Raw genomic sequence first — 14,508 nt, forward strand, 5'->3', positions numbered from 1 at the left:
CTCAGCACTGGAATAGTATTTCTGAAGCCTTGGTGCTGGGATAGGAATTTGCAAGCACCTTGGCCGCAGCTCCCACCACAGGCACATTTTGCACTTGCTGACTCTCTCCCATTAAGAAAGCTCTTTAGAATGCACGTGAGACTATTAGAGACAAACCCTTCACTACGTTCCAATTTAGTGTCCTTTTCGTAGAGTTCGTTTACAAATTCAGTATTTTATTCATTTGATATTCAACAAATATTTATTGGTCAGATTGTGCTCTGGGTGAATTTGCTACAGCAGGGAGTTATAATACTGACCAGAGAAGTGTTTAAGGCGTCTTTACCATGTACAGAATCCTTACAATTCTAAGCACTTTGCATGTATTGACTCATTTAATCCTTACCGCAAGGATTGGAGATGGATACTATCATTATCCTCACTTTAAAGATAAGGAGATGGAGGCACAGAGAATTTCAATAGCCTCTGTAAGTGCCCCAGCAAGTGAGTGGCAGAGTGAGAACTCTAACCCAGGCAGGCGAGCCCTGAGGTCCTCACTTTGAGCTACTCTACCCATGCACAAGGCGTCCCCACATCCTGGAGATTACATTCTTCTGGGTGGAACCACAGCAAACATAAAGTTACAACATTTTTGCAGGTGCTTGGAGAACAATGAAGTGCAATAAAGGCATATAGGCCTGAGACATATCGACACCCAGGTTTCATATCACAACCACACGTCCCAGGAAGCACCTGCTCTGAGAATGCCCCCACTCCGGCTAGCAAATTCCAGCATCGATGGAAACTCTCTGACATGCTGGTGTGGAGGAGCTCTGAGGAGCAGCCAAAACACCTGTCCCCTCTTCCTCTGAAAAATGCCTTTTCCCAGAATAATTTGATTGGTTGGGTAGCGAGCGCTGCCCCTGCGCCAAAGCCATTTCTGTGTCCCTTGGCTGGAAAGCCAGTTCAGCCAGTGATGACTGATGCTCAAATTAGTAGTGAGCAATGGCCCCACACAAGTAATCACCTTCCCCAAACTTTTCCTCCTGGGGGTGATCACTTGGACCCCAAATGAAGTATATTCTTCTCACCTCAGCACCAAGGAAGTTAGAGCCATTCCTCTGGCTGACAGCAATTTGTAGACATGGGTCTTTGTAGCTGGACATTTACGAGGTTGCTAAGGAACAAATGCTTTGGTTACAAAGGTCTCCGAAGGCAGCATCAGTTTGTCATATCGCTTCAAATCATTTATTTGAGCCCATAAAGACAGCTGTGACCAATGGAATATAGGGTAGAGGGAAGCTAAGCACAAACACTCATCTCCTGAAATACAGGGAAAATTTTGACTTCTTTGGCATTGGCCATCTCCAACTCCCCACATGAGAAGCTGGAGCCGTGCACTTCTTGCCTCTGATCATTACCATTTGCAAGTAGGTGACTTAAAAAGTGGTGATTATCTTCCACGCATTGCCCTACATGTTATCTCGTGTCATCCCTTCCTGTTATACATTCCTGAAAGTTAAGTGCTATTATTCCCCTGTATGAAAATCTGCAAGTAGGTAAAAATAGATTCGCCCAACATCAAACAATACCCAGTAGCAGAGTCAGAATTCAAACCCAGGTTGGTCTGGTGGCAAGTCCTTTGTGTTTAACATTATAGACTCTTTTGTTTTCAAGGATCCCATTTCAGATGGAAAAACTGGCAATGCTGATGATGGGGAAGTCACATTAGGAGATTCCTGGAGTTTTATTCTGTGAAGTTTGTGAAAGGGGTTATAGTGGATGTCTGTAACCCTGACCACCCTTTTTATGGAGGGCAGAGTGGGGAGAGAGCGGAAATCCACAGTGCTGGTTTTTATCTGCTACAGACCTTCACTTGAAATGTTCCGTGGCAGTCAGAGTGCAAGTCCCATTTCTATGCAGTGATTTTGGAAGTATTCACCAGATGAGTCCTTTTCTACTGGGATTTTATCGATTTCCTTGTCAACAAGGAAGAAACATGGATGTCCCTGTTGCCTGCTCCTTCATTCTCTCTGTTCAGCCCGTGGCCAAGCCCTGTCCTCTCTTCCTTGGAAATGTCCCTCCACAGTTTTCTCTTCTCTTTCACTGTCCTAGTCCAGCCCTTAGCCCCAGGCACTTCCTAACTGGTTTTCCTATTTGCTCTTATTCTCCCACAGAGAACATCTCATATCCTGCATGCAAAAAACAGCTCCTCAAAAACGTGCCTTTCCTCACGGAAGTCACTGCTCCAGAATCTGCAGTGGCTCCCACTTGCCTGCCACTGAGCTTCCCCTGTTACGTAGAACGGGTCTCCTTGGGTTGCATTTGCTCTCCCCATGCCCCGTCCGGGTTGCCTTAGCTGACCAGTGCCTTGCTCACTTATCACTTCCTGTTCTGAACCTGGTTTCCACTGAAACAGTTTAACTTCTAGTTGCTGGTTTATCTGAGAGCAGGCACTCTGAGAGCGTGGACATTGCTTGGCCACTTAGGAGTTGTGTGGTGTTGGACAAATTGCTTTGCTCTCAGAGCCTCAGTTTCCTTCTCTGGGAAGTATGATTACATAGAGTGTCAAAATGGGTCCCCAGATAGCATGTGCTCAAGATTTGGATGGAATGGTGATGATTAACGTGTGTTTTGTGCCTTCTATTCTGAATGTTGTCTTAATCCTTACGCTCACCCTATGGCATGGATACTAGTATTTTCACAGTTCTACAGATGGAGAAACTGAGGCATAGGTGGTTGAAGCTAGGAAGGGGCACAGCCAGGATTCTCTCCTAGTCAGTCTAGATCCACAGCCCCCATTTTCAGCCCTGTGCTGTCCCATCTTCTCTTTGTAACTGATCATTGGTAGCCAATAGTGTGAGCCATGGTTCCTTCTCTGAAGCTCTGCAATTTGGATCTCATCAGTTGGAGAGTTATACAGAAGTTATACTTGGCGTGTGGGATGGAGTCTCTATCAACCCAGTGGGCATGGGAGCAACAACACTAGCTTTTCTCTTTTATAGAACTTTTTTTTAAAAGATTTATTTGTTTATTTGAAAGGCAGAGTTATAGGGAGAGAGAAAGACGGGGGGACAGAGAGACATTTTCCATCCACGTTCACTCCCCAAATGGCCACAACAGCTGAGGCTAGTCCAGGCTGAAGCCAGGAGCCTGGAGCTTCTTCCAGATCTCCCACGTGGGTGCACTTGGGCCATGTTGTGCTGCTTTCCCAGGCGCATCAGCCGGAAGCTGATCAGAAGAGGAGCAGCCAGGACTTGAACGAGCACCTTTATGGGATGCAGTACCACGGGCCCCAATGACACTATCTTACACACAGGCAGACACAAAGGAAAAAAAAACCCTGAGTAAAAGGATTTGGGATTTCAGAACTGCTGGTAATAGATTGGCCTATAGTAACAGAACTGATCATTGTAAATATAATAAAATGTAGTTCTTATCATTTAAATTATTTTTTATTTTTCTGTATTTAAAAGGCAGAAAGAAAGAAAGAAGTCTCCCACCTGCTGTTTCACTCCCAAAATACCTGCAACATCCAGGTCTGGGCCAGGCTGACGCTGGGAGCCAGGAGCTTAATTTGGATCTCCCATGCGGGTGGTACAGACACAACCATTTGAGCCATGACCTGCTGTCTTCCAGGGCACCTATCAGTGGGAAGCAGGACTCAGTGGTAGAGCCAGGACTCAATTCCAGGCACGCCTGTATGGGATGCAGGTGTTCCAAGCAACATCTTAATTGCCACACCAAATGCCCCCCCCACACTAATAGCTCTTATCATTGCTGTAACTCTAATGGTTTGTTTTACTGGATGAGCTCATAGTAAAATATGCTAAAAAGTACTCTTCGGTGAAGTGATGGATACAGGGAAAGGTGACTGTTTGAGGCCAGGTCTGCGCCTGTCTCACATGTGGCACTCTCTCCCCTTTCCTAGTATGACTTCATGGAGCGTTTGGATGGAAAGGAGAAGTGGAGCGTGGTGGAGTCGCCCAGGGAGCGCCGGAGCATCCAGACCCTGGTTCAAAACGAAGCTGTGTTTGTGCAGTACCTGGACGTGGGCCTGTGGCACCTGGCCTTCTACAATGATGGCAAAGACAAAGAGATGGTTTCCTTCAACACCGTTGTTCTAGGTAAGTGTGGGCTGTCTGGACTGCTGCCCCATGGAGGGAAGGGTAGGTCTCTCCTGGGCTTCTACACAAGGGGCACATCTTCTGAGGAGGCTCCTATAGCTGAGAAAGCCAGGCCAGAACCTTGGTGTTGGTCTCATATGGGCATCCACCTGAAACAAGCACTTTTAGAAAATGAGGACTGTTTAAACCATGAAAGCGCCACACTTAATCCCAAGGGTTCAACCTTGGCTAAGTATTTGGGTCAGACTGTTTGGGTGACGTTCTGGCCTCAAAATCTAGGAAAATCACTGAACTTTGAAAAGCCTCAATTGCATCATAGAAAATTAAACTCTAGTTAGAACCCACCTCATACAGCTCTTGTGAGAGTTGGATACATCTATAAAACTGTGAATAAGTGGTAGAGCTGATAAATACTGGTCACCCTCATCCGTTCAGAACTTCTCTACAACACAGAGGGAAACTTCGCAGTTTTTCAAAATATAAATATAAACCAGGGAAAGAATAGCAACCTTTGAAAAAAATCGTATCATTCTCAAATAGGTAAATTGCTTTAATTAAGCAGTTGTACATTGGGGGTATGTGTTAGCCCTGCTTTGTATTAGGTATCAAGAGAAAAGTTAAAGTTTCTTCCAGAATCTCCTCTTCTATGCGCATGCAAACCCCTAAAATGATCATTAGCTTGGGAAGATTTGGTGGTGGTTTCTGCAACAAACCCTAGAGATTTTGTCCGTCACAGAATGCATTCTTGTTAAGGTTCTATTATCATTGAGTCTTCATCTGCTTCCTGATAATAACAGCTGATCCTGGGCAGAACCTCTGTGAATCAAAACAGGTTGTTAGACCCGCTTCACAGAGAAGCAAAGTGAGGGTCGGAAAGTGACATCTCGCAAAGTTTCAGGCCGAGCAAATGATGGACTGGTCGTGAGCTTCTAGGTCTTGTCCGCTGCCTTCCTACAGCGTCATGTTGTCCTGGTAGCTTGTAGCGGTGGGTCTCAAGATTTCACTGGCAAAGCTTAGAGGGAGGGTTCGTGAGGAAAGATCTGCTGGCTCCAGGATGAAAGCCCGATTTTCTTCCCCACGTCGTCACTGGGCACATCATCTGATCTCCCCGAGCCTCAGTTTCATCATCTGTAAAAGGGAATGACCTGGCCGGCGCCACGGCTCACTAGGCTAATCCTCTGCCTTGTGGCGCCGGCACACCGGGTTCTAGTCCCGGTCGGGGCGCCGGATTCTGTCCCGGTTGCCCCTCTTCCAGGCCAGCTCTCTGCTGTGGCACGGGAGTGCAGTGGAGGATGGCCCAAGGGCTTGGGCCCTGCACCCCATGGGAGACCAGGATAAGTACCTGGCTCCTGCCATCGGATCAGCGTGGTGCGCCGGCTGCAGCGGCCATCGGAGGGTGAACCAACGGCAAAAGGAAGACCTTTCTCTCTGTCTCTCTCTCTCACTGTCCACTCTGCCTGTCAAAATAAATAAATATAATATAATATAATATAATATAAGGGAGTGACCATGCCCATGAAGCAAGAGATGACACAACTATTGCAGTGCCAGGAACTTGACTGACATGGAGTTGGGGGTCACCAAAGGAGAGACAGCGATTTTTTTTTTGGCGTGCATATTGTATACCTGTTTTCCTATTTATTGCATTTTAAGAACTTCTCTATTGGCCCGGGGGGGGTTTCTGAGGGTCTCCCTGATTCTCAAAAGTTGTGTGTATAACAGCTTGAAATTCAGGTGGCAATTCTTCTCCAATGGCTGCAACTTCAGATTGGAATAAAACCACATAGAATGTTCATGCTGACCATAGGATTGAAGTCAATCCTTACTCCCTCTGCTACAGAAAAATTGGCCCCATCAAAGCTAACCAAATGCTCAAAAGTAAGAGTTGGCACACTATAGTCCATAGGCCAAATCTGGCCCACTGCCTGTTTTTATAAATAAAGTTTTATTGGAACACAGCCACATTCATCTGTTTACATATTGTCCGTGGCAGCTTTCCCACTGTAATGGCAGAGTTGAGTATTTGCAACGGAGACCATATGGGCCGCAAAACCTAAATAGTTCCTATCTGTCCCTCTACAGGAAAAGTTTGCCAACCCCTACCCTAAAGTCATATCACAGACTTTGCATAATTTAAGTCACTAGAGAAGCATTCCACTGAAGGGACTTCTCTGGGCTATAGATCAGGGCAGGTATCAAAGAGGAAAAATAAAAGAGTAGAGACCAGTTTGCAAAAGGAAGAAACTAGAATCAAATTTGGAAGTAGTTTGAGCTGTTGAGATTTTTTTGAATCATTAGTTTAAGAACATGAAGAGAAATGTCTTCCTTTTTGTCACCTTGTGTTTAAACTCAGAAGGCTTGACAGGTACATGACAGCACACAGCACACCCTGCAGCTGGCATCCCAGGTCTCCAAGGATTCAGTGAAATGGTTAATAACAACAATAACAACTGCACGTTACAGAACGTTCAGTGCCAGCCCCTGTGTGATACCTTTTGTGTCCATTAGCTCCGCCAACTTCTGGGTGGCCATCCGCGGTGGGTACTCTACCTAATTCTCCATTTTCCAGTTGAGAAAGTCAAGGCTAAGAGGAGTTCAACAACCTGTCCAGGGTCGCATACAGCCTGCAAGAGGTGAAGTTAGGATTCCTCCCTTCTGGAGCCTATGCCCTGCCCCTGGATTTCTTCAGATTCCACACACAGAAATCCCTGCCCCTCAGCAGCAGGTTTTCAGGATGCCAGATTCTCTAATAGTGGTCTCTGCCCTCCTCTGCTTTTACCCAAAAAGACGTAGACATTGTGGTAGTGAGAGTCCCTTCCCCCAGGCCATTACCCTTACTCGCTGATGGAGCTGGGAATAGCAATTCTCCCAAGTGGATTCCTCCTGTCTGGACTGTAGCTCAAAGAGAATGTCAAAGGTAATCGGCCTAATAGTTGGGCAGACGTCTTGATAGAGCAATGATAGTAATTGGCGTGAAATGCAGGGGAAAGAACAGTGTTTATTTGGCTCAAAGCTTCTCCCACACGTACCCATCATCACAACATTCCCCCATCGAGGGCAGTGGGAGCCACAGAGACCCCTGTCGTGGGAGACTGTGAGACGGGTGCCAGCTCACCGTCACACTCAGTGCGCCCTCGACTCAGGGAAGGCTCGCCATGTGTCTGGGAGAGAAACAGCCTGCTTTGGGAAATGAGTCGCGTCTCTGAGGGTGGCCAAGTGGCAGTGTGGAACCCAGCGCTAGCCCCCTTCCGCTTGCCTCCTGGCACTTTCTCCTCAAGGAAACTTACACCCAGGGGGACAAAAGGGACACTGAGTCCTCTCCCAGGGGTGATACTCCACTGGATGTTAAGGAAGGGGAGTTCTTTTGTATTTCACTCATACCTCATAATTGTTTTTGCCCTCAAAAACTACAGAAATGCTTCAAATAGAAGACCTTGGGAAAACAAAATGGCACTACTGTTTATCCCAGTTTTTGCTTATCTTGAATTCTCCGGTCTCCTCTGCATGTGTGTACACATACTCATAAGCACACTTCCATAACTATGCACGTAGGAGCCAGGCACTGAGAATACCCCAGAGGACAATTCCGAGCTGGTGTCTTGCTCTGGGAGCTTGATGGGAGAAGAGAGCTCTGTCAAAAGTCAACTGTAGGGATTACAGGAACCAGGAGACAGTGGCACAGAATCCAGGTTGTGGTGGCCAGGAGCTCAGCGCTCCCTAGACGGAGATGTGAGGAGGAGTGTCTCAGGGAAGGCTTCCAGCCAGCCCAGGAGCCTGTGCAGAGGCTTCGTTCTGTTCCTTGGGACTGCGGTGGCCAAGAGCTCCCTGGACCTTCACTGCTTTATCTCTGAAGATGTGAGGTTTGAGGACTGGGTGCTCGGGCCTCACAGACCATCCGCAAAGTCCAAGGCTCCTCGAGAAGCATCTCTACCTTACTGTCAGAGGGGCTTCAAAAACTGCAAGATGGGTGGTGCTGTTCCTCTGTTTAAAGTTTCCATTTGTTCCCGGTAGTCCCAAAGTCAAGTCCCTCTCATCTGCTTGCCCTGCAGGGTCTGGGAAGATCTGCTCCCACTCTCATCTTACAGCCCTGCCCACCTTGCTAGCTACTCTTCGGCCACTCTGGATTCATTCCCATTCTTTCTAACCCCAGGGCCTTGGCATAAGCCACTCCTCTTTTCTCAAACTTTCACTAGCCTATTCCAGCTCATCCTTCTGGGTCACCTGCATAGAATAGAGAGACCCTTGCTGACCAACCTATCTAAGCAGCTTCCTCCACTTACCTGCTCTCCAGGTATTCTATTCTCAAAGCACTTATCACAAGTTCTGCTTGTTCACTTGATTATTTCCCTCCAGCCTGTATTCTCTACGCCAGTGGAAAGTTCTCTGAGGGCAGGGACTGTGGCTGTCTTATTCACTGTGGTATCTCCAAAGCCTTGCATATAGGTGTTCAGCTAATAGATTGAACCGTACATCAAGCCCTGTAGCAGATCTGAGGCCTTACTCCAATTATAAGCTGACATGTTAGCCTTCCATAATGTTGCGAAGTCATCAGAAGATAGGAAGCTGTTGGGTCAGAAACAAGGAACTTTATCCCTCAGAGCAAAGCAATATCCACAGTATTAGTACATGTGCCTGTTGCCTGCACCCTGATTCCCACAGGGAGATATTAAGAGGGCCAGTTGATGCCTGCATAGGCAGGTGGGCACATCTCAGACGAGAAACCCTGAGCTTACTGAGCCTGACCAGTAGGCAGAGGAAGACATTGTCTCCATGACCCTGGAGGCTGGGTGACCCTGTCATTTGCTCTGGACAGAGGCCACTGTTTCTGTGTCTCAAGGCCTTGCCCCATACAGACAGCCTTGGAAACATAGCCAGGACTCTCAGTGAGAGACACGGGGAGGACTGTCTCCCAGCTGCTGGTGTTTGGTCTACCCAAGCACCTTTGCTTGCGGGATGAATGGGGAACAGAGGAAACAAATGGGTCCCCGTGTGGACACCGCCCATCCCCCCTTCCCCAGCCAGCTGCAAGGTGTTTGAGCCTGCATGTTAGGGAAGCTGGCTTGATGGAATGGCTGGTCTTCTTCTGATTGTGGAAGAGCAAACGCACTGACAGCAGCACATACAACAGCCTGGTTCTCAAAGAAGCGGCCAGAGAAGTGAAGCCCAGTCGAAAGGAAGCAAAAATGCCCGGTTTGAGTTTTCGGGGGCAGAGTAGGTGTGAACAGGAACTGAGGTTTAAAGGAGATACCTGCTCTGCCACTCCCAGCTCATGCCATCAGGAACGGTTACAGTGCCACACGGATGCCACATTTCAGGCACGGGGGCTTGTGTTTTTCCTTTTCCTCACCTGGAGTGTAAAGGTTTTGTTTTAATTTAAGGCACAGAGGAGGGCACTCAGAGTGATTCTAGTTTTAAAAGAACATGTCCATTTCTGTACAGACCCAAATCCACGTGGAAAAGGTTCCCAGTGACCCCTGAGAAGGTATTGCTTGGCTGCACACATAGAGAGGCACATCTTGAAGTGTATGATGCTGATGCAGGCTAGAGCAACTGCAACTTGGTGGTTTTCGTGAAAAAATAAGATCCACAAGAGCTAAGCATCAGAGGGCTTTTGTGTTACCAAAAAGCTACTAGTTAGAGAACTCCAGAGTCATGCCAAGATGTATCAGTCTCCCACTGCCAGGCATCCCTCAGTGATGTGGGTTGCTTCTGAGAAATGCATCATTAGGCAACCTCATCATTGTGGGAGCACCACAGAGGGAGCTGACACGAACCCAGATGCCAGAGCCTGCTCCAGAGCTCGGCCACACGACATGCTCTGTCCATCATCGACCAAAATGGCATTGTATTGTTTATGCGGCTCATCATTGACCAAAACATTGTTTTGTGGTGCATGACTTTATTTGGATTACTTTGTATTAGAATCCCTTAAAGCAGGGACTGTTTTTTTCTCTACAAACATGAAATTATGAGCAACTGATCTTATTTTGGAAAAATTGGCATCTTTATCTGAGGCTAAACACTGAGAGCCTACATGTCATATGAAATCTCACATTGGTGGCGTGATTTGTGGGGAGATTAGGAGAGAACAGATCAGTGTTTAAAGATTTGTCAACAACCAAACATAGGAGCATTTGCAGTTGTTAAATCCAGAAAGATGGTTCCTTTCTGTGGAAGCAAGACTACAGCAATACCAGCCCTGCATTCCTGCCTGGATCGATCAGACGCATGGTTAGTTCCATGTGCTGTCCAAGTTGTTCTAGCCCCCCCACTCTGTATCCTCTGACTTTACTCACTCGCATTCCTCACCGGTCGCCTACAGGCATCTGAGTTTACTATCACTGGTCTCTAGATGGTTGTGTATTACATGGCTGTGCCAGCAGGCAGGGGAAAGGGGAGTTGCTAACTTTCTCTCTTTTTCAGATTCGGTGCAGGACTGTCCACGCAACTGCCATGGGAATGGCGAATGTGTGTCCGGGATGTGTCACTGTTTCCCAGGGTTTCTAGGAGCAGACTGTTCTAAAGGTAAGTGACACGCGTTCCCTGCTACCACAGGCTTCCCAGAGCGCGCGCGAGAGAGAAGGGGCACCCCACTTGCCTTCCCAACACATTCCACCTGGACATCTACCAATTCCCGTGTGAGCTACAAGGTCTAAATTTCTGGCAGAGTAGGCTTTGATATATGACCACTGGCCACCATACCTGCAGGGGAGGGACAGTTATCCTTGGCACTGAGGTGTGGTCAGAAGAAAGATTTGCGAAAAATGCAATGGTCGGATTTCCTGTAAAAGCAGAAGTGAATTACCATCACTCCTTTCTTATCATCATTAACTTCTGTGTAATGGAAGATTAAGCATCTCTGGGTTAGTAAATTTCATTCATTCTGGCCAGCTACACTCTTAATCTAGGAAGTGCTATTTATCTTGATGGAATCGGTTTTAAATTGTATTATTAATGTATCTCCAGTGCTTTGCATAGGATGGTTGGGGCTCTGGGATTGTTGGGGGAAAGGTAATAGGAAAAAGAAAACAATGACTCTCATAAGAACAGGGCATTTAGGGACAGTGCACCTAGCTTGCAAGAGACCTTCACTGTGACCTTCATGGGGCTGTATGGCGCATCACAGTATGGACGTGACACACACATGCTCACAGCACACACACACGTACATCCACACACACCTTTCTGCCTACACAAATACAAACAGAAAAAAAGATACAAATTTTAACAACATAGCATTTACTTTTACTCCCTGGCTCTTTCCTGTCAATTTTTTTAATTACTTATTTAAATCACTGGTTGTGACCTGCCACACTGATTCTTCACCCACCAGTAGGCCACGTCCCAACCTGAAAAAGGAGTAATGGGAAGTTCAGAGTCCTTGTGGAGGAGCAAAGCAGTCCTATGCGCCAGCCCCAGCTCCGTAACCTTGAGCTGAGTGATTGCTCCCTTCTGAACCTTGGCCATCTCACCTAAGACGTGGGGCGTCACTTCACAGGTACATCATGAGGACTGTGGGCAACAGCTCCACAGAGCTCTCCGCAGGGTGCGCTGAAGGCCTCAAAAGGTTTCAGGTTATTATGTACTAATTTATATTTTACTTTATCTGAATAATCCTTCCATTACTGTGTGTGTTCTTCATCGAAAGACCCTCCTGCCTTGGCATTCAGAGAGGAAAATTAATAAATAGATCTGTAAGTGCTGAGTGGCATTGCTCTTCTCTCACCCTTACCATGGTTGCTCAGAAAAATAATATTTCAATTATTTTCCTTATTTCATGGGGCGGGAGGGAGCTGAGCATTTGTCCCAGTGATTAAGACACGTGTGACGCAAATCAGAGTCACTGGGCTCAGTGTCCCCCTCTGCCTCCTGTCCAGCTTCGCAGCTGATACAACCCTCGGAGGCAGTGCTGATGGTTCAAGCAATTGAGTACCTGCTGCCCAGCTGCCAGCCTCAGCCCAGGCCTAGCCCTAGCTGTTGCGAGCATTTGGGAAATGAACCAGCAGATTAGAATGCTCTCTCTCCATCTCTCTCTCTCTTTCTCCCTCATTCATTCCCCCACCCTGCCCCTTTCTCTCTACCTCTCCAATTCATTAATGAATTAAATTTTTTTTAAAAGTGGATGGGGCTTTTTTTTTTTTCCTTGAAATTCTACACACTGGCAGCAGGCAGCTCCTGTGCCACACGGCGCAGTGGAAGGTTTGGTCAGCTTGTCAGATAGGAAAAGAAGAAAAAGCAAGAAGCCCCCTGAGCACCTCTCTTGGCTGCATTGCCGCCCCAGCACGCACTGTCCAAAGGCATGGCGACACGAGGCAGCGTGACCACGGGGCATAACGACTGGAGCTCCCACCAGGGCCTCGCTCAGACTCTGAGCGGGCAGGGCCGTGTCAAGTGGGTTTCCCAGAGAAGGCTGGACAGCGAGGAAAACCTCAGTGTGGTTGGAATGGCTTTTCTTGCGTAATCTAATTTTCCTGGGAGTAAAGGCATTAATGAGGGGGAGGACAGAGTAGTCCTCTTCTGTGTGGCTGCAAATGGGCTGAGCAGTCAGCTGCACAGCCTGTGAGCTGTAAATGTGTATTAACCCTGACACACATCGATGTATTATTAATCCTAAAAACCATGTGTGCTCTGACTGCACATCCAGCTACTGGCCTTTCAGAACTAAGTACCCCGGCCATTTAAGAACTCTTCACTCTAAATCCATTTGCCGATGCGTGTGCATTCTACATTATGGATCCCTAATGGAGCATGCATTTAGCTGCTGAAAAGGACTCTCGGTGTGTGTTTTGCATGCACCACCTGGACTGTGGCTGGGCGCACCTTCCAAGTGTGCATTAGCCGTGGTGGATAATTGATCCTTGCGAAACAAACACTGAGTGGCCGTCAAGAGGAGGTACTCCTCCATAGTCAGTGGCTGGTTCCTGAAATCAGGCTTTGAACTTGTTGTATATTTTAATTCAGCAGTTGATGCCATCGTAGACAAAATTGAAGCGGTTAAAGAATAAAATGACCTTCCCCTTGCTTCCCCATTGATCCTGGACAAAGTTGGGCATCAGGTGTAGGCCCCTGCCTCTGCCCTAAAGAGGCTTCTCCCTTCTGTGAATCAGCCACAGTTTAAGCTGCATCACTGCTTGCAACACCGACTCTCACCTAATTCTAAGCCCCTATCTCCCAGACTTTGATCTTTCATGTACCATGTTTATTTATTTATATTTTTTTTGCCAAAATCACAGGCCATCAGTACTAATGTTAACACACAAGGAGACTTCAAAAGGTTTATGGAAAATGCAATTTTTTATCTTTTTATCTCTTCTTTATTTTTTTAACTTTTATTTAATGAATATAAATTTCCAAAGTACAAGTTATGGATTACAATGGCTTCCCCCCACCATAACTTCCCTCCCACCCGCAACCCTCCCCTCTCCCGCTCCCTCTCTCCTCCCATCCACATCAAGATTCATTTTCAATTATCTTTTTATACCGAAGATCAATTTAGCATATATTAAGTAAAGCTTTCAACAGTTTGCACCCACACAGAAACACAAAGTGAAAAATACTGTTTGAGTACTAGTTATAGCATTCAATCACGATGTACAGCACATTAAGGACAGAGATCCTACATGAGGAGTAAGTGCACAGTGACTCCTGTTGTTAACAAATTGACACTCTTGTTTATGGCATCAGTAATCACCCTAGGCTCTTGCCATGAGTTGCCAAAGCTATGGAGGCCTTTTGAGTTCTGATCAGAACTCAAATGAATGGAAGTTCTCTCCTCCCTTCAGAGAAAGGTATCTCCTTCTTTGATGACTTGTTCTTTCCACTGGGATCTCACTCACAGAGATCTTTCATTTAGTTTTTTTTTTTGTTTTTTTGTTTGTTTGTTTGTTTGCCACAGTGTCTTGGCTTTCCATGCCTGAAATACTCTGCTGGGCGTTTCAGCCAGATCCAAATGCCTTAAGGGCTCATTCTGAGGCCAGAGTGCTGTTTAGGACATCTGCCATTCTATGGGTCTGCTGTGTATCTGACTTCCCATGTTGGATCATTCTCTCCCTTTTTTATTGTATTAGTTAGTATTTGCAGAAACTAGTCTTGTTTATGTGATCCCTTTGGCTCTTAGTCCTATCATTATGATCAATTGTGAACAGAAATTGATCATTGGGACTAGTGAGATGGCATTGGTACATGCCACATTGATGGGATTGAACTGGAATCCCCTGGCACGTTTCTAACTCTGCCATTTGGGGCAAGTCCAGTTGAGCATGTCCCAAATTGTATATCTCTTCCCTCTCTTATTCCCACTCTTATATTTAACAGCGATCACTTTTCAGTTAAGTTTCAACACTTAAGAATAATTGTGTATTAATTACAGAGTTCAACCAATAGTATTAAGTAGAACAAAAAA

At 46.6% G+C, this 14,508-nt stretch overlaps 1 protein-coding gene across 22 annotated transcripts in view; it reads left to right on the plus strand.

Moving 5' to 3' along the window:
* Positions 1 to 14,508, plus strand: part of TENM2 (teneurin transmembrane protein 2) — a 1,294,348-nt gene that overhangs the window by 1,130,525 nt on the left and 149,315 nt on the right. For all 22 annotated transcript variants that reach the window (XM_051844425.2, XM_051844426.2, XM_051844423.2 and 19 more), the window contains 2 exons: positions 3,911 to 4,106; positions 10,530 to 10,631. In XM_051844425.2, coding sequence (XP_051700385.1) covers positions 3,911 to 4,106; positions 10,530 to 10,631 — 298 coding nt within the window. The remainder of the gene's footprint in view (positions 1 to 3,910; positions 4,107 to 10,529; positions 10,632 to 14,508) is intronic.

Source organism: Oryctolagus cuniculus, chromosome 6 (assembly GCF_964237555.1).
Source record: "Oryctolagus cuniculus chromosome 6, mOryCun1.1, whole genome shotgun sequence".
Lineage (NCBI taxonomy): Eukaryota > Metazoa > Chordata > Mammalia > Lagomorpha > Leporidae > Oryctolagus > Oryctolagus cuniculus.